Source organism: Symphalangus syndactylus, chromosome 5, assembly GCF_028878055.3.
Source record: "Symphalangus syndactylus isolate Jambi chromosome 5, NHGRI_mSymSyn1-v2.1_pri, whole genome shotgun sequence".
In the NCBI taxonomy this organism is placed as follows: Eukaryota; Metazoa; Chordata; class Mammalia; order Primates; family Hylobatidae; genus Symphalangus; species Symphalangus syndactylus.
Genome location: NC_072427.2, coordinates 16,761,409 through 16,780,027, shown reverse-complemented (window position 1 = coordinate 16,780,027; position 18,619 = coordinate 16,761,409). Strand labels below are relative to the sequence as shown.

Sequence of the window (18,619 nt, the reverse complement as noted above, 5' to 3'; positions counted from 1 at the left end):
GCAATCTCGGCTCCCTGCACCCTTCGTCTCCTGGGTTCAAGCGATTCTCCTGCCTCAGCCTCCCGAGCTGGGATTACAGGCATGTACCACCACACATGGCTGATTTTTTATATTTTTAGTAGAGACAGTGTTTCACCATGCTGGTCAGGCTGGTCTGGAACTCCTGACCTCAGGTGATCCACCTACCTCGAGCTCCCAAAGTTCTGGGATTACAGGTGTGAGCCACCGCACCTGGCCTCATCTGTTTTTTATACCTATAATTCTGCCTTTTTCACAATATCATATAAATTGAATCATATAGTATGTAGCATTTTATTTTCTTTTCTGATTTATTTTACTTAGCATAATGCATTTGAGATTATCTATGTTGTACACATCAGTAGTTTGTAATTTTTTATTCCACAATGTGAATCTATTATAATTCGTTATCCATTCACCCACTGAAGTACATTTGTGTTGTCTCTAATTTGAAGCCATTATAAATAAAGCTGCTATAAATATTTAAGTACAGATTTTGATGTGAAACATAAGTTTTAATTTTCCTAGTGTAATATGCAGGAATGTGATTGCTGAAACATATGGTATGTTTAACTTTGTAAGAAACTGCCAAACTGTTTTCCAAAGTGGCTATCCTATTTTGTATTACCACTGACAATGTGTGAGAGCTTGTCTGTTTGCCTATTGGTGGACATTGGGTTGTTTCCACTTTGGGGCTCCTACAAGTAAAGTTGTAATGACTGTTCGTGTACAAGTCTTTGTATGGACATATGTTTTCAGTTCCTTTCTACCACTCCTAAGAGTGGAATGACTGGATATGTTGGTGGATGTGTGTTTAACTGTCCTGCAGTGGACAGGCCTATGCAAACCTACCCCCAAAAGTCTGAGAAGGCTGAGAGGCCAAAGCAAGAGTCTGACATACCCAGTTTCTCAGAAACAAACATTTAATAAATAAATAAAATGTAAACAAACAGAAGCCATGTCTGTGTCTCAGGAAGCAAGACAAGATGGTGGATCCCTGCCATTATCCACCACACCCAGGGTTTCTGTACTATAGAGAAAGGTGCTTCAGAAGGAATGTGTAAGATAATTGCTTAAGGACAGAATTTATGGCAAGAATGATAACATCAAGGTTGTTTTGACCTAAGGGCAATATTTACAGTAAGTGGTGCTCTTACACAAGGAATAAGTCAAACTGGAAATCTTAGAGGTTTTTCTGGAACTGGGGATAATCAGAAGTTAACATGGAGGATTAGCATCCAAGATGGAGTTGCTTTGGCCTCCACATTAGCGTTTTAAGAAATTGCCAAACTGTTTTCCAAACCAGTTGTGCTATTATGGTTTCCCAGTAGTGTGTATGAGCATTTTTATTGTACATCTTCAACAACACTTGTATGGTCTATCTTTTTAACTTTAGGCATTTTAATATATGTGTAGTGGTATCTCATGATTTTAATTTGCATTTCACAAATGACTAATGATGCTGAACATCTTTTTCTGAGTCTATCTGCCATCTGTGTATCTTCTTTGGTTAAGTATCTGTACAAATCTTTTGCACATATTTAACAATTGTTGGGTTCTTTCTTTTTTTTTTTTTTTTTTTTGAGACAGAGTCTTGCTCTGTCGCCCAGGCTGGAGTGCCGTGGCATGATCTCGGCTCACTGGGTTCACACCATTCTCCTGCCTCAGCCTCCCGAGTAGCTGGGACTACAGGCGCCCACTGCCACGCCCAGCTAATGTTTTGTAATTTTTAGTAGAGACGGGGTTTCACCGTGTCAGCCAAGATGGTCTCGCTCTCCTGACCTCATGATCTGCCTGCCTCTGCCTCCCAAAGTGCTGGGATTACAGGCGTGAGCCACTGCGCCTGGCTGGGTTATTTCTTTTATTACTGAGTTTTGAGAGTTTTAAAAATACTCTGGACACAAGTACTTTATCAGATAAGTGACTTGCACATATATTTTCTCCCCATCTGAGGATTACCTTTTATTCTCTTAACAGTATGTTTTGAAGAAATACAAGTTTATTTTTGAAAAGGTTTAAATGACCAGTTTGTTCTTTTTAGGTTATACTTTAATGTCATGTCTAGGAAATCTTTGTCTAAGTGAAGATTGCCAAAGTTTTCTTACAGAAGTTTTTTAGTTTTCAGTTTTGCATTTAGGTGTATGATTTTACTTTGAGTTAATTTTTGCATATGGTGCAAGGTATGGATCGGCATTCATTTTTTTCCTATATAGATATCTAATTGCTCCAGCATTATTTGTTGAAAAGAATATCCTTTTTCCACTGAATTGTCTTTGTGCCCGTGTCAAAAATAAGTTCTCCATATATGTTTGCATCTAATTTAGGACTCCCTATTTGGTTTCATTGATCTATTTGTTTATTTTGATACCAATACCACGCTGTCTTGAATATTGTAGCTTTGTGATAAGTCTTGAAATTAGGTAGTGTTAGTCCTCCAATTATGAGTTGTAAAATTAGCTTCTTAATTTCTGGAAAAAAAAGCCACCTGGGATTATCATAGGGATTGTGTTGAATTTGTACATGAGTTTGAAAAGAATTGACATTTTAACAAAATTGAGTCTTCCAATTCATAAATAAGGTATCACACTCTCCATTTATTTAGGTCTTCTTTAATTTCTGTCAGCAATATTTTATAGTTTTCAGTATATGGGTGGGTGTTTTTTAGAGAGGGAGTTTCGCTGTATTGCCCAAACTGGAGTGCAGCAACATGATCATAGCTCACTGCAACCTTGAACTCCTGGACTCAAAGCAATCCTCCCACCTCAGCCTGCTGAGTTGCTAGAATTACAGGTGCAAGCCACGTTGCCTAGCCCAGTATACAGGTTTTATATGTCTTTTGTCAGATTTATCCCTAAGTATTTCATGTTTTTGATACTGTTGTAAATGGCATTTTTATTTCAATGTTTGGTTTATTATTGCCAGTACATAGAAATACAATCAGTTTTTGTATATTGAACTTGTATCTTACAAACTTGCTCTCCTCATTTATTAGTTCTAGAAAATGTTTTTGTGGATTTCATCAGATTTCCTATATAAGCATATCATCTGGAGATAAAGACAGCTTTACATTTTTCTTTCCACTGATGAAATAGTTCCATCACTCCAAAACACTCCCTCATGCTGTCCTTTTTTTTTTTTTTTTTTTTTTTTGAGACAGAGCCTCACTCCGTCACCCAGGCTGGAGTGCAGTGGCACAATCTCAGCTCACTGCAACCTTTGCCTCCCAGGTTCAAGCGATTATTGTGCCTCAGCCTCCTGAGTAGCTGGAATTACAGGCACACACCACCGCATCCAGCTTATTTTTGTATTTTTAGTAGAGGTGGGGTTTCGCCATGTTGCCCAGGCTGGTCTTGAACTCCTGACCTCAAGTGATCCACCCGCCTTGGCCCCCCAAAGTGCTGAGATTCCAGACATGAGCCACCATGCCCAGCCATGCTGTCCTTTTTGAATAACACCCTTCCCTGCTTATAACTCTTGACAAACACTGATCTGTTCCCCATTACTCAGTTTGCATTTTTGAGAATGCTGTATAAATGGAATTGCACTGCATGTAAATTTTGAGACTGGTTTCTTTCACTTGTCGTAATGTCTTTGAGATTCATCCATGTTGTTGTGTGGATCAATAGTTTTTTGCTTTTTATTACTGAGTAGTATTCTATTATATGGATATACCACAGTTTGTTTATCCATTGATAAACCTGTTGAAGGACATTTGGATTGTTTCCCATTTTTGACATTTATAAGTAGAGCTGTCATAAACATTTGCATAGAGGTTTTTGTGTGAACTTACATTGGTGGTGGTGGTGGTGGTGGTTGCTGTTATTGTTGTTTTTTGTTTGAGATAGGGCCTTGCTCTGTCACGTAGGCTGGAGTACAGTGGTGTGATCATGGCTCACTGCAGCCTCGACCTCCCTGGCTAAAGCAATCCTCCCACCTCAGCCTCCCGAGTAGCTATGACTACAGGTGCACCTCACCACACCCAGCTAATTTTTGTATTTTTTGTATAGATGAGGTTTTGCCATTTTGCTCAGGTTGGTCTTGAACTCCAGGGCTCAAGCAATCTGCCTGCCTTGGCCTCCCAAAGTGCTCTGATTATAGGTTAGTTTTAATACTCCTAGGATAGCAGGAATGGGATTGCTGGGTCATATGGTAAATATATGTTTAACTTTATAAGACACTGTCAAATCCTTTTTCAGAGTGGCTGTACTGTTCTGCATTTTCAACAGCAATGTATGGGAGTCCAGTTGCTCTGCATCTTCACCAGTGTTTAGTACTGTCAGTTTGTTTGTTTGTTTTTTAGAGATAAAGTCTCGCTCTGTTACCCAGGCTGGAGTGCAGTGGCGTGATCACAGCTCACTACAGCCTTGACCTCCCTGGCTCAAGCAATCCTCCTACCTCAGCTGGGACTGAGGTGCACACCACTCCCAGCCCAGCTGTTTTTTAAAATTTCTTGTAGAGATGGGGGTCTCACTGTGTTGCTTAGACTGGTGTCAAACTCCTGGCCTCAAGCAGTCTTCCCCGCTTGGCCTCCCAAAGTGCTTGGATTACAGGCATGAGCTGCCACACCTGGCACTATTTTTTTTATTTTAGCCATTCTAATATGTATGTAAAATATATTAGACATATATTTACCATATGACCAGCAATCCCATTCCTGAGTATCTACCCTAGGAACATTAAAACTATTAAAAGTGATCCATGAGTTATTAAGAAGTGTGTTAGTTTCCTAATATTTTGAGGTCTTATATACATCGAACCATCGAAATTTCTGTTATTGATTTCTAAAATAATTCTGTTGTAGTCAGAGAACATACATTGCATTATTTAAGTTCTTTTAAACTTAGAGTTGGTTTATGGCCTGGAATATGGTTTGTCTTGGAAAAAGTTACTTAATAGTGTTATTCAAGTTTCTATATCTTCACAGATTTTTCTGTTTATGTGTTCTATAATTTATTGAGAAGAGGGTATTGAAATCTCTGACTGTAATTGTAGATTTTCCTGTTTCTCATTAAAATTCTATCCATTTTTGCTTTGTGTATTTTGAAGCTCTGTTATTAGGTGCATAAACATTTAGGACTTTTATACCCTCTTGATCAATTGACACCTTTATATATATATATACATATATATATATATATATATACATATATATATATATATGTATATATATATATATATTTTTTTTTTTTTTTTTTGAGACAGAGTCTCGCTCTGTCGCCCAGGCTGGAGTGCAGTGGTGTGATCTCGGCTCACTGCAAGCTCCACCTCCCGGGTTCATGCCATTCTCCTGCCTCAGCCTCCCGAGTAGCTGGGCTACAGGCGCCCGCCACCACGCCTGGCTAATTTTTGTATTTTTAGTAAAGACGGGGTTTCACCGTGTTAGCCAGGCTGGTCTCGATCTCCTGACCTTGTGATCCACCCGCCTCTGTCTCCCAAAGTGCTGGGATTACAGGCGTGAGCCACCACACCCGGCTTATATATCTATATATTTTTTGAGATGGAGTCTCGCTCTGTTGCCCAGGCTGGAGTGCAGTGGTGCAGTCTCGGCTCACTGCAAGCTCTGCCTCCTGGGTTCATGCCATTCTCCTGCCTCAGCCTCCCAAGTAGCTGGGACTACAGGCGCCCGCCACCATGCCCAGCTAATTTTTTTTGTAATTTTAGTAGAGACAGGGTTTCACTGTATTAGCCAGGATAGTCTCGATCTCCTGACCTCGTGATCCACCCGCCTCAGCCTCCCAAAGTGCTGGGATTATAGGCATGAACCACCACACCCGGCCACCTTTATTGTTACTAAATGAACTTCTTTATCACAGGTAATATTCTTTGCTCTGAAATATATTGTGTTTGATATTAATATAGTCACTCCAGCTTTCTTCTGATTAGTGTTAGCATAGTATATCTTTGTTCACCCTTTTAGTTTTGGCCTATTTGTGTCTTAATATTTAAGTGGGGTTTTTGTACACAGCATATATTGAGTCTTATCTATACTGACAACTTCTATGGTTTGATTGGAGTGTTTACATTTGATGTGATTATTGATATGGTTAGGTTTTGCTATTTACTTTCTGTTTGTCCTGTCTGTTCCTTGTTCCCTTTTTCCTCTTTTTTGCTTTTTTAAATTAAGTATTTAAATTGGGTATTTTTATGTGTTTTATTGCTTTTGTTGGCTATAACTCTTTATTTCCTTAGTGGTTAATTTAGGGTTTAGAGTATGCATCTTTCACCTAGCATAGCCTACCTTCAAGTGATATTAGTATACTTCCATTTCTCGCCTCCTAGCCCTTGTACTATTATTGTCATACATTTTTCTTTACATATGTTATTAATCCTACACTACATTTTTATTTTTTGTTTAAGCATTTTAAATATCTTTTAAAGAGATTTAAATAATAAGAAAAATCTTTTAATTTGCCTAATGTATCCAGTGTTTTTCACTTCTTTATGTAAATTTCTATTTCTGCCTGATATCATTTTAGTTTATTTATTTAATTAATTAGTTTGAAACAGGATCTCTGTCACCCAGGCTGGAGTGCAGTGACACCATCGTGGCTCACTGCAGCCTTGACCTCTCGGGCTCAAGTGATCCTCCAAGCACATGCCACCACACCTGGCTAATTAAAAAAAAATTTTTTTTTTAGAAGAAAGGTCTCCTTTTGTTGCCCAGGATGGTCTTGAACTTCAGGGCTCAAGTGATCCTCCCACCTCAGCGTCCCAAAGTTCTGGGATTATAGGTGGGAGCTACTATACCCTGCTCCTTTTCCTTTAGCCTAAAAGCCTTTCTTTTACATTATTTATTTTAATGCTAGTTTGTTGATGATGAATTCTTTCAATTTTTGTATATCTAAAAAGGCTTTATTTCACTTTAATTTCCTGAAAAATATGTTTTCTGTGTATGGAATGCCAGAGTGTCGAGTTTTTTTCTTTCAGTACTTTCAAGATGTTGCTTCACTGTTTCTCACTTGCATGGTTTCCTTCAGTAAGTCTGCTGTTATTTTTTACTTTGTTCCTCTGTACATGGCATGTCTTTCTTCTTCTGGCTGCTTTCAAATGTTGTCTTTATCCATAATTTTTATATAGTTTTTCTTCTCAAATGTGTGGGTTTATAGTTTTAATCAAATTTAGAAAATTTTTTTTCATTATTCCTACAAAATTTTTTTCTATTTCTTCCCTCTTTTGGGGATTTCAGTCACACTTGTATTAGGCCCCTTCAAATGATCTCACACCTCAGTTCTTCTCTTTTTTTCAGTCTTTTTTATTCCTTTGTTTCATTTTGTTTCTATTGCTGTGTCTTCAAGTTCACTAATCTTTTCTTCTGCCCATCTAATTTTTCCTCTGAAATCATCATGTTAATCTAATCTGATATATTTTTCATCTCAGACCTTGTAGCTGTGTCTCTAAAAGCTCAATATAGATATAGAAAGATATAGATATAACAGTTATAACCTTGTAGAAAAAGTTATAACTGTTTTGTCTGCTAATTCTAATGTCTTTATTGACTCTGGTTCAGCTTTAGTTGATCAATTTTTCTCTTTATTATGGCTTATATTTTCTTGCCTTTCTATAGCCCAAGTAATTTCTTTATTGGATCCTAGACATTGTGAATTTTACTCCATTGAATGCTGGATATTTTTATATTCCTCTAAATATTCTTGAGCTTTGTTCTGGGATGCAATATGTTACTTAGAAATAGTTTGATTATCTAACTTCTAAGATTTGATGGGTGATAACAGAGGAGCATTTATTCTAGGGCTAATTTTTCCCACTACTGAGGCAAGATTTTTCGGAGTACTCTACATAATCCCTGTGAATTATGACGCTTTCCGGTCTTGCTGGTGGAAACAGGCATTATTCTTGGCCCTCTGTGAGCTCAGCTTACTCTCCCCACTAATTACTTCAGGTGGTTCTTTCCCCAGTGTCAGCTAGTGTCCTCATACTCACACATTGAAAGCATCACGAATGTACTCCAGCCGGTAAGAAAGGATGACAGTGGCAGCAGGGCTTTTACAAGACTTCATAGACCCTAGGCATTCACACAGTCCAAGACCCTACTCCACTATATATTAAGCAACTTAAAATTTATCTCATGTTCTACATTAAATATTTTTTTAAAAACTGTAACATATGAAAGCCTTTTTATAATGTGCACAATTTTGAGGGTTTTTTTTTTTTGAGGCAGGGTCTCACTCTGTCATCTAGGGTAGAATGCAGGGGCACAATCTTAGCTCACTGCAACCTCAAACTCCTGGGCTCAAGAAATTCTCCCACCCCACCCTCCCAAGTAGCTACAGATGCATACCACCATGCCCAGCTAATTTTTAAATTTTTTATATAGATGGGATCTTGCTATGTTGCCCAAGCTAGTCTCGAACTCCTGGCCTCAAGCAATCCTCCCACTTTGGCCTCCTGAAGTGCTGGGATTATGGGCATGAACCACTCCACAGGCCCTACAATTTTGAATTTTCTGAAGTAAAGATTACTTGTTCTCTTCTTGTAGATGTGAACTTTATTTGTATACATATACAGACTTTATATATTTATAAGTTGACGTATACATATATATGTGTGTGTATACACACACACACACAGAGTGGAGCTAATAAATTGTAAATATTTTTGTAAATATTTAATTATCATCCACAGGAGCAATAAGTATTTCATTCCTCAAATCTGTGGCACAGATAGAAGTGGAATTTTATGGGTCTTCTTTTGGTCAATTCTTTTTTTAATGTCTCAGACATTTCTGGAAGTTCTTGAAAAATCTCATGGGCCCTGAGCACTGTGTCTGCAGAACTCCTGGGCAGCAGCAGTGGGAAAGGAGAAAAGGGAACAAATCAGACAGTCGGGATTGGGAGTGCTTGAACTGCATCTGATTGGGGGTGAAGGAAGGAAAGGGAGGAGAGTTGTGGCTCACTGCCCACCTGGCTTGGGCACAGCCATCTGCAGAGAGAAAGAGAATGAGGAGAAGGCATAAGTTGTAGGAGAGAGGGTGAATTGTATTTGGGACAGAAAGACATCTGCCCTCCTATCAACAAGGGTATCAAATTCCTCTTTCCTTCTTAGTACACATCATCTAGGGTTGGCCTGGAAAATACCTGCCTCCTCTAATGTCCTTACTAATATGAAGAGCATATCCTAAGAATGTGGTAGTAGTCCTCTGGTAATTAAGGAAGATGCCAGACTGTGGAATAAAGAGTCTCTATAAGCTATTGTGCTAGAAAAGGATGGTGTGCTATCTTCTCGTTGCTTCCTTTTTTCCAGAATTCCTTTGTTTACTTCTCTTATCAGCTTTTCAGAGTTTCACAGAGGTTCCCAGTGCCACCTTCTGTGATGTCATTCCCCAGAGGAAGTCAGACCCAGAAGATAAAGCACCCCATTGGTACACGAAAGGGACCATTGGAGGTGCCACCCCCAACAGAGAAGGACTGGCCTAAAGACGATGAAGAGGATCATGTCCTCGTGGATCCAGGTGACGAGGTGGATTCCTTGCCTCAGCCTTATCGAATGATCAACAAGCTGGTGAACCTTCTGTTTGACCAGTCTTGGGAAATTATTGAAGAGAGGAAAGCACTGAGGGAAGCTGAGAGCAGCCAGATCCAGCCCACCATCTACCCTCCACTTGGAGAAATCCAGGTATGGAGTAAGCAGTTGACCAGGAGCCCCTGTTTCTCAGTTGAGTGTTAATAAATGAAAGCCCCTGATCCAGAAAGGAATTCCTACTAGAAAGCTGCATTCAGTAAGTCAGTGCATTTTTGAAAGATTAGAAGCATGCTGATGTTGATTAAAATGATCTGGTAATTGCCTGGGGAAATATGGGGTATTCTGGTTAATTGAATATTATCCTTTTATATTCAGTGGTTGTTACTGAAAAATCTTCTTAATGTATTAATCTACTCTCTTGCTGGATGGCTGAGGATCTGCCAGTGCCTTGGCTACCGTTCTTCCCACAGTGCACTAGCTGAATAAAGTACGGGGCCTGTGGTCATGCCTAGTGTTGTGAATATGCATTTGTTCTCAACTTACTTGTTTTCTCTGTTCTCTTTGCCCTAACAGTGAAATACCATGAATTTCTTGATGCTTAGGCAAGAGTTTTAGATGAACACTATGTTTGGGAATGTTGTTTTTTGGGTTTTTTTTTTTTTTTGAGACGGAGTTTTGCCCTTGTTGCCCAGGCTGGAGTGCAATGGTGTGATCTCGGCTCACTGTAACTTCCGCCTCCCAGGTTCAAGCATTCTCCCACCTCAGCCTCCCAAGTAGCTGGGATTACAGGGATATGCCATCATACCCGGATAATTTTTGTATTTTTAGTAGAGACGGGGTTTCACCATGTTTTTTTGTTTGTTTGTTTGTTTGTTTTTGTTTTGTTTTGTTTTGTTTTTTGAGACAGAGTCTCGCTGTCGTCCAGGCTGGAGTGCAGTGGCGCGATCTCGGCTCACTGCAGGCCCCGCCCCGCGGGGTTCACGCCATTCTCCTGCCTCAGCCTCCCGAGTAGCTGGGACTACAGGCGCCCGCCACCTCGCCTGGCTAATTTTTTTGTATTTTTAGTAGAGACGGGGTTTCACTGTGTTAGCCAGGATGGTCTCGATCTCCTGACCTCATGATCCGCCCGCCTCGGCCTCCCAAAGTGCTGGGATTACAGGCGTGAGCCACCGCGCCCGGCCCTATGGGGTTTCACCATGTTGGCCAGGCTAGTCTCAAACCCTTGACCTCATGTGATCTGCCCACCTCGGCCTCCCAAAGTGCTGGGATTACAGGCGTTAGCCACTGCGTCCAGCCAGGAAATGTTATTATTGTCTAGGAAGGGCCCCTGAATGTCTCTGAGAAGCTAACTCATATTATTTGAAAACAGTGACAACTGAAAATAATATTTTTTCTTTGTTTTCCCAGCTCAACAAAATGCCAAATTGTATGGCTGTTTCCCAAGACTATGTGTTTATTGGAGGAGCCAAAGGATTCTCAATTTATAATCTGTACAGTGCTAAACAAATATATGCGTGGGAAAAGCTTAAGGTTGATGTCACTTCCATCTGGGCCACAGATTTGGGGAATGAAATACTTATTGCTCCTGTGGATGAAATGGGTATTGTTCTTCATCTTCCTTTTTAGCCTCATTTACAGGTACCTGTAGACTGTTGTCAATTTAATCTCCTTTCGAGGTATTGGTGGGGCCAGGCATGGAGACTTCTCCCTGGTCATGTAATAGTACCTATATGTACAGAACAGGTATGGTGGGTCAGATACTGTTCTACCATTTCACATGTGCTAGCCCATTTAATCCTCATGGCAGCCTTAGGGGGGAAGTAAAATTTTGTATTCCTGTTCAGAAGAGGCAACTGACTTATGGAAGTTAAATAACTTACTTGAGGTAACATGGAAAGTCAGGCTGCAAACCAGGCAATATGGCCCTGGAGTCCACACCCTTCCAGCACTCAGCAGTCCTCTCATACAAACCAGAGCTTGCCCTTTTTCCCCCAGCCTGAGGATGAACCAGGCCTCCATGAGGAATATGGTCTCAAAAACTGTAGACAGTGTCCTAGATAGGTGAGCTGTTACTCTTGGTTGCCCCTCAAAAGCTAGGCTCCCTCTAGCCTGTCCTTATGTTTGGGTGAAACAGACTGTTACCTCTGGATATGAGGAGCTTTCCTACTTTGTGGAGGATGAGAAGGCAAATGTCAGCATTGGCTGGAAGTGAGTGAGGTGGCTGTGTCATATTGTGGCAGGCAGAGCGGAAAGTGCCTGCTCACTTGGAGATCATCTGTGAAGGCATGCATCTCTCTAGACATCAGGCTCTGCTCAACCAGCACAGGCACACTGAAGAACTTTCTGCAGGAGAGTGACCTGACCAGACTGGCATTTAAGAAGGGCACTCTAGCAGGAGTTTGAAAAAGGCAAAATGAGAGGCAGAAAAACTATGCAGTCATTAAGGAGAGAAAATTCTGAACATCTGAACCAAGATAGGGGCTGCTAAAATGAAAAGAAAGGCCAGACGTGGTGGCTCATGCCTGTAATCCCAGCACTTTGGGAAGCCTAGGCAGGTGGATCACTTGAGGTCAGGAGTTTGACACCAGCCTGGCCAACATGGTGAAACCCCGTCTCTACTAAAAATACAAAAACAAAAAACAAAAACTAGCCGGGCATGGTGGTGGGCACCTGTAATCCCAGCTACTTGGGAGGCTGAGGAAGGAGAATTGCTTGAACCCAGGAGGCGGAGATTACAGTGAGCTGAGATGGCATCATTGCACTCCAGCCTGGGTGACAGAATGAGACTCCATCTCAAAAAAAAAAAAAAAAAAAGTGTACTATGGTTATGTAAGATGTTAACGTTAGGGGAAGCAAGACAAGGGATACAAAGAAACTCTGTACTATTTTTGTAACTTTTTTATAAGTCTAAAATTAGTTCAAAATAAAAAGCTTAAAAAAATGAAAGGAATGTTTAATGGAAAAACTTAGGGAATGATGGAATATGCATATGGGTCAAGTAGTGGGAAAGTGTGCTGGGGGGCAATGAACGAGAATGCCTCCCCCTTTGTGCCTTAGATAACTAGGTGGATGATGATGTCATTTCTTGATAACAGTTATGGGAAAATAAGATTTCAGGGTTCTGTGAGTTGAAGAATTCCATTTGAACATGCGCAGACTTGAGGCATCTAGGGGATATCTCTGTGGGAATGTTGATGCTCAGAAGGAGTTTGGTGTAAAGATAGGATCATATGTGTCACGCTACATTATACTAGTTGGTTTCAAGTCTGTGTAACCCTCAGTATGATGAATCTGAAGGTAGACTGTCTTGGTGTCCCTAGCACATTTGTTGGCATGAATCAGATATCCCATGAATCTGTATTGGGTTGAGTTAGACATTTACCCACAGTGGGGCAGATGCCTTTACAAGGTTATATTATGGTATAGAGAGGCAAGTCATAAGTCTGTGGGAGGCACCTCAAGAAAGAGGTAAGAAGTCATGGTGGGTGATGGTTGTATACTGGAGCCATTAGGTTAAATGAGAATTAGATTAACGTATTTACTTATTAATTCAACAAAATTAACTGCACGAGGAGCTTGTTGGGATTGAGAGGCAAGACACATGGAAGAGTGAGCTATGATCTTTCCCTCAAAGAATCTATGAATTCTCAAGAGGAATACAATACATTTGCAGCAAACAGTTGGATAATGGTGTGAAGCAGTAAGGGATGGTGTGCTCAATCAGGCAGATAGGAATCAACCAGCGGATGGATGTAGCCCATGTCTTACGAAGACGTCTGGGAGATGCCGGTGGAGCCAGGGTACGTAGAGAGGACCCAGGAAGGAAAACAACCTGAACATTCAAGTGAGGGGTGGAGGAAGTCAGGGAGACCAAGAGCAGCATAGGCAGTGGAGGGGCTGGGAAGGAGGCCTCAGAATGAGCGAGCTCATGATGGTAAGTTCACAAAGTCCAATATAAAACTTCTAATTTCTCTTCAGCTCGATTGTCTGTCTTACATTCTCACTTATTTTTCTGTTTCAGGTATCATTAGACTCTTTTATTTTTATAAGGAAGGTCTTTACCTAGTCAAAGCCATCAATGAAGTGGTGAGTTCCTGTTCTTTCACCGTTAGCTGGGCCAAAAGCTGTAGCAAATTAAGTTTACTTTTAATATGGAAGCAATGATAGCTGGCCTAGATTAGAAAGAAATAGAAACCTCCATGGCCAGAGAGCCTTCTCCAAAATATCCAATTAAAAGATCCCCCACCATCAAAGGGTACATGCTGAATTCCTTGGATTTAGTTACCCTGTTGTCAAAAAAAGAAAATTAGCAAAGGAACTCCAGATTTTTCTTTTGAGAATCAGACCAACACATCTAATAAGTACTTAAAAGTCCCTAAATAGCCTGGGCTGTTTCACATTCCCCTTCCCTTGCCCATGCTGTTCCTTCTGCTTCAAATGCTCTCCTTGTCTCCCTACCAAAATTTTCCCCATTCTTCAAGACCAGCTCAAATATGTCCTCTAAGATACTTTCCCTTATATACTCAAGAGGAAGTGATCTCTCCCTGCTTTGTGCCACTGACAAAGAGAACACAGTTTCTACCAGTGTTTCCCACACCCTCTACCCTAATTTGTTCATATGACTGCTTCTCCTGAGGGAAGAGGACCTGTCTTATTTACCTTTTGAATCCCCTTTTCCCAGATCATTGCCTACAATACTGTAAGTTCTCAGAAAGTATTTTTAAATCAATGAATTCCCAAAGGAGAGGGTATTGCTCAGAGTAAGGTTTTTTTTTTTCTTAAATAGAGACAGGGTCTTGCCATGTTGTTGCCCAGCCTGGTCATGAACTCCTGGCCTCAGGTGATCCTCCTGCCTCAGCCTCCCAAAGTACTGGGATTACAGGTGTGAGTCATAGTAGATTTTTTATTATAATTTGTCTTCTAAGAAATACTATTGATGGGCACCAAGGCAATTCAGTGGGGGCCAAAAGAAAGTATTTTCAACAAATAATGCTAAAACACTGGAAAAACAAATATGGAAAAGTGAACCTCAACTCTACTTCACACCATATATAAAAATTAATTTGATAGAGATTTTAGATCTAAATGTAAAGGCCAAAAAAATTTCTTCTTGAAAAAAAAAAAACAGAGGAATTTTTTTTGCCACCTTGGGGCAGGCAGAGATTTCTTAGGACCATGAAAAGCACTGATCATAAAAGAAAATATTAATATTGGACTTCATTCCTCACACCATATACAAAAAGTAACTCAAAATGGATCATATACCTGTATGTAAAACCTAAAACTATAAAACTTCCAGGCTGAAACATAGGAGAAAGTGATCCTGGGTTAGGCAAAGATATTTTAGCCACAATACCAAAAGCGTGATCCATAAAAGAAAAGATAAACTGGACTTTATCTAAATTTAAAACTTCTGTAAAAGACATTGTTAATGGAATGAAAAGACAACCCATTGACTGGGAGAATTCATTGCAAATTACATATGTGATAAGGGACTTGTAACCGGAATATATAAAGAACTCTCAAAACAAGGGAAGATGTAACTTTTTTTTAATGGACAAAGGATTTGAAAGGAATTCACCAAAGAAGATGTATGGAAGGCAAATAAGATGCTCAAGATCATTAGTCATTAGGGAGGTGGAAATTAAAATCACAATGAGATATAATTACACATGTATTAGAATCCTCAAATTAAAAAGACTCACCAAAAATAGGCCAGGCACGTTGGCTCATGCCTGTAATCCCAGCACTTTGGGAGGCAGGCAGGTGGATCATTTAAGGCCAGGAGTTTGAAAACACCCTGGCCAACATAGTGAAACCCCATCTCTACTAAAAATAGAAAAATTAGTTGAGCATGGTGGCAGGCGCCTATATCCCAGCTACTCAGGAGGCTGAGACAGGAGAATCACTTGAACCCGGGAGGCAGAGGTTGAAGTGAGCTGAGATTGCACCACTACACTCCAGTCTGGGTGACAGAGCAAGACTGTTTCAAAACACACAGATACACACAGAGACACAGACACACACACACAAATAAAAAAATAATAAAAAACAAAGGAAAAAATAAAAATGAAAAAAAGGAAAATAAAAAATAAATAAAAACACCATACCAAGTGTTGGCAAAGATATGCAACAATTGGAACTCTTCCTATGCACTGCTGGTGGTAAAGTATAATAGTACAACCACTTTGGCAGTTTCTTCAAAAGTTAAACATGTACTTACCGTGTGATCCAGCCATTCCACTCCTAAGTATTTACCCAGGAGAAATGAAAGTGTATGCCCATACCAAGGCTTGTACGTGAATGTTCATAGCAGCTTTATTTGTAATAGCCAAAAACTGGAAACCATCCAAATGTCCATCAACAGGTGAATGGATAAGTAATTGTGGTGTATCCATACAATGGGATATACTATTCAATAAAAAGGAGTGAACTATTAATTCATATAACATGTATAAATTTCAAAATAATTAAGTGAAAGAAGTCAGATAAAAAATACATAACTGTATGGTTCCATTTTTATAAAACTGTAGAAAATGCAAACTAACCTAGTGATGGAAAACAGATCTGTTGTTGCCTGGGGCAACACAACACAGAGGCAGGAGGAACCATTTGGAGGTGATGGATATGTTCACTGTCTTGATTGTGGTGTTGGTTTCAAGAGGTACACATATGTCAAAACTTATCTAATTGTACACTTCAAACATGCTATTATGTCATGATACCCCTAATAAAGCTGTTAAACAATTTCAAATTTCTGCTCATCAAAAGATGCTATTAGAGTTCAGTCAGTAGCAGGAGCAGAGAGCGGACCCCAGAGAGCCCTGAACAGCCCCACCTCCACCCGTCCTAGTGACAGTCACACCCTGGAGGAGCTACAGTTGTCGCAGCTGGCCGCAGTCACCATCACCACTACACTGAGCAAGGAGGCTGAGACCCAGCAGCTGCCAGTCCTCAGCAGTGCCCACATCCGCACCACAAGAAGTGGTTGCTAGGGTGGCTAGGACAAGAGGGTCATTGCAGTGAAAATTTCGGAAACATGATTCAGTGTCAGGAATGGATATGGTTTCATCAACAGAAAGGACATCAAGGAGGTGTGTTTGGACAGCAGACAGTCATAAAAGAATAACCCCAGGAAGTGCTTTCCCAATGTAGTAGATGGAGTTTGAGGTTATTGAGGGGTATGGAGGTTGCAAATGTTACAGGCCCTAATTGCGTTCCCATGCAAGGCAGTAGGTCTGCAGCAGACTAACCATTATGAATGCCGTCCACATCGCAGGGCCAGTCCTCCACTCACTCACCAGCCAAATTATCAGAATAGTGAGAGTGGGGAAAGGACCAAGGGTCAGAGAGTGTTCCTGAAGGCCAGGTTCAACAGCTGGCCCAGGCATGGGTTTCTAGTCTGTGGTTACCCTGTGGGTACCCACGTTATTGTGGTGCACCACTACTGTGGCTGTGACAACCAGGTGCCCACACTATTGCAGCCGTCCTGTGCAGGAAGAAGTGATGGAGGTACTGATAACCAGGGTGCATGAGAACAAGGTGGACCAGTGACGCAATCCTAGACCACAATTCTCCAGGGCCCCTTCTCACCAAAGACAGCTTAGAGAGGTCAGCAATGAAGAGGAGAAGGAAAATCAAGATGAGACACAAGGTCAGCAGCTGCAACTTCAGTTACAGATGTAGATGTTCTGAAAATCCTAAACCCCAGTGTGGCAGAGACAAAAGCAAAGGATCCACCAGCTAAGAATGCCTTGGATCCTGAGGCTGGGCAGGGTGGGGGTGATTTACTTATTGCTTTATTTATTTTTTGCATGTTAACCAGATAACTAGAACTAATTGCATTATCAGTGCAGCATCTGGTTTTTAAAAAGCCAAACTGCAAACTGCTAATAAAGGCCTTAAATAATAATAATAAATATACTAAGAAAATGTAAAAACAAGCCACAGACTGGGAGAAAATACCTGTTTATATATATATATATATTTTACATATACTTATATATCCTTTTAAGTATTTGTATCCAGAATATATAAAGAACTCCAAATCAATAATAAAAAGACAACCCAATAAAAAATAGGCAAAAGATTTAAACTGACATTTACAAAAGGAGACAGTGTTTTGCCATGTTGCCCAGACTGGTCTTGAACTCCTGGACCCAAGCAGTCCTCCCACCTTGGCCTCCCAAAGTGCTGAGATTACAGGTGAGGTAGTTTCTTACAAAGTTAAACCTATGATACATCAAGCCCATTTTTAGGTATTTACCCAAAAGAAATGAAAACATTTGTTCACAAAAAGATTTGTACAAGATGTTCATAGCAGCTGTATTTGTAATAATAAAAAAAAAAAAACATAATCAAGGCTGGGTACAGTGGCTCATGCCTGTAATCCCAGTACTTTGGAAGGCTGAGGCGGGCAGATCACAAGGTCAGTAGAACAAGACCATCCTAGCTAACACGGTGAAACCCCGTCTCTACTAAAAATACAAAAAATTAGCCAGGTGTGGTGACAGGCGCCTGTAGTCCCAGCTACTTGGGAGGCTGAGGCAGGAGAATTGCTTGAACCCGGGAGGCGGAGATTGCAGTGAGCTGAGGTCGCACCACTGCACTCCAGCTTGGACGACAGAGTGAGACTCCGTCTCAAAACAAAAACAAAAACAAAAAAAACATAATCAGAGAACAAATGAAAACCTGTGGTAGACTAAGTCAATGAAACACTAATCGGCAATAATAAATAATAAACAACTGATGATTACAACTCAGCAGATGAAACTCAAAAACATCAAGTTGAATGACAGAAGCCAGACACAAAAGAGTACATTCTCATTATATGAAACTTAAGAACAGGCGAAATTTATCTGTGTTAGTGATGGAAAGCAGAACATTGGTTGTATATGGAAGTGTAATTGGCTCAAACAGGCATAAGGTAACTTTCTAGGATAATGGTAACGTCCTATACCTTTGGGTGTTAGTTACATGGATGTATAAGTTTGTCAAAACTCATCAAGTTATGCATTTAATACCTGTGCCTCTACCTATATTTAAATTTTATCTTTAAATAAACTCTCCTAAGAAAAAAAAATACTGGGAATATCACGCAACTCATTTTATGAGACCAGCATAA

At 40.3% G+C, this 18,619-nt stretch overlaps 2 protein-coding genes across 12 annotated transcripts in view; one reads left to right on the top strand and one right to left on the bottom strand.

Moving 5' to 3' along the window:
* Nucleotides 1-18,619, top strand: part of WDR93 (WD repeat domain 93) — a 53,391-nt gene that overhangs the window by 1,962 nt on the left and 32,810 nt on the right. For 4 of the 11 annotated variants that reach the window (XM_055277248.2, XM_063638554.1, XM_055277246.2 and 1 more), the window contains exons 2-4: nucleotides 9,304-9,648; nucleotides 10,903-11,095; nucleotides 13,517-13,581. In XM_055277248.2, coding sequence (XP_055133223.1) covers nucleotides 9,346-9,648; nucleotides 10,903-11,095; nucleotides 13,517-13,581 — 561 coding nt within the window. In that variant the 5' untranslated portion in view covers nucleotides 9,304-9,345. Of the gene's footprint in view, nucleotides 1-8,865; nucleotides 9,649-10,902; nucleotides 13,582-17,075; nucleotides 18,020-18,619 lie in introns of those variants that run through there. The other 7 variants (XR_010120642.1, XM_063638556.1, XM_063638553.1 and 4 more) reach the window with 4 other exon arrangements.
* Nucleotides 8,521-18,619, bottom strand: part of MESP1 (mesoderm posterior bHLH transcription factor 1) — a 55,653-nt gene continuing 45,554 nt past the window's right edge. The window contains exon 7 of the transcript XR_008657597.2: nucleotides 8,521-8,955. The gene's annotated coding sequence lies outside the window, so the exon portion shown is untranslated. The remainder of the gene's footprint in view (nucleotides 8,956-18,619) is intronic.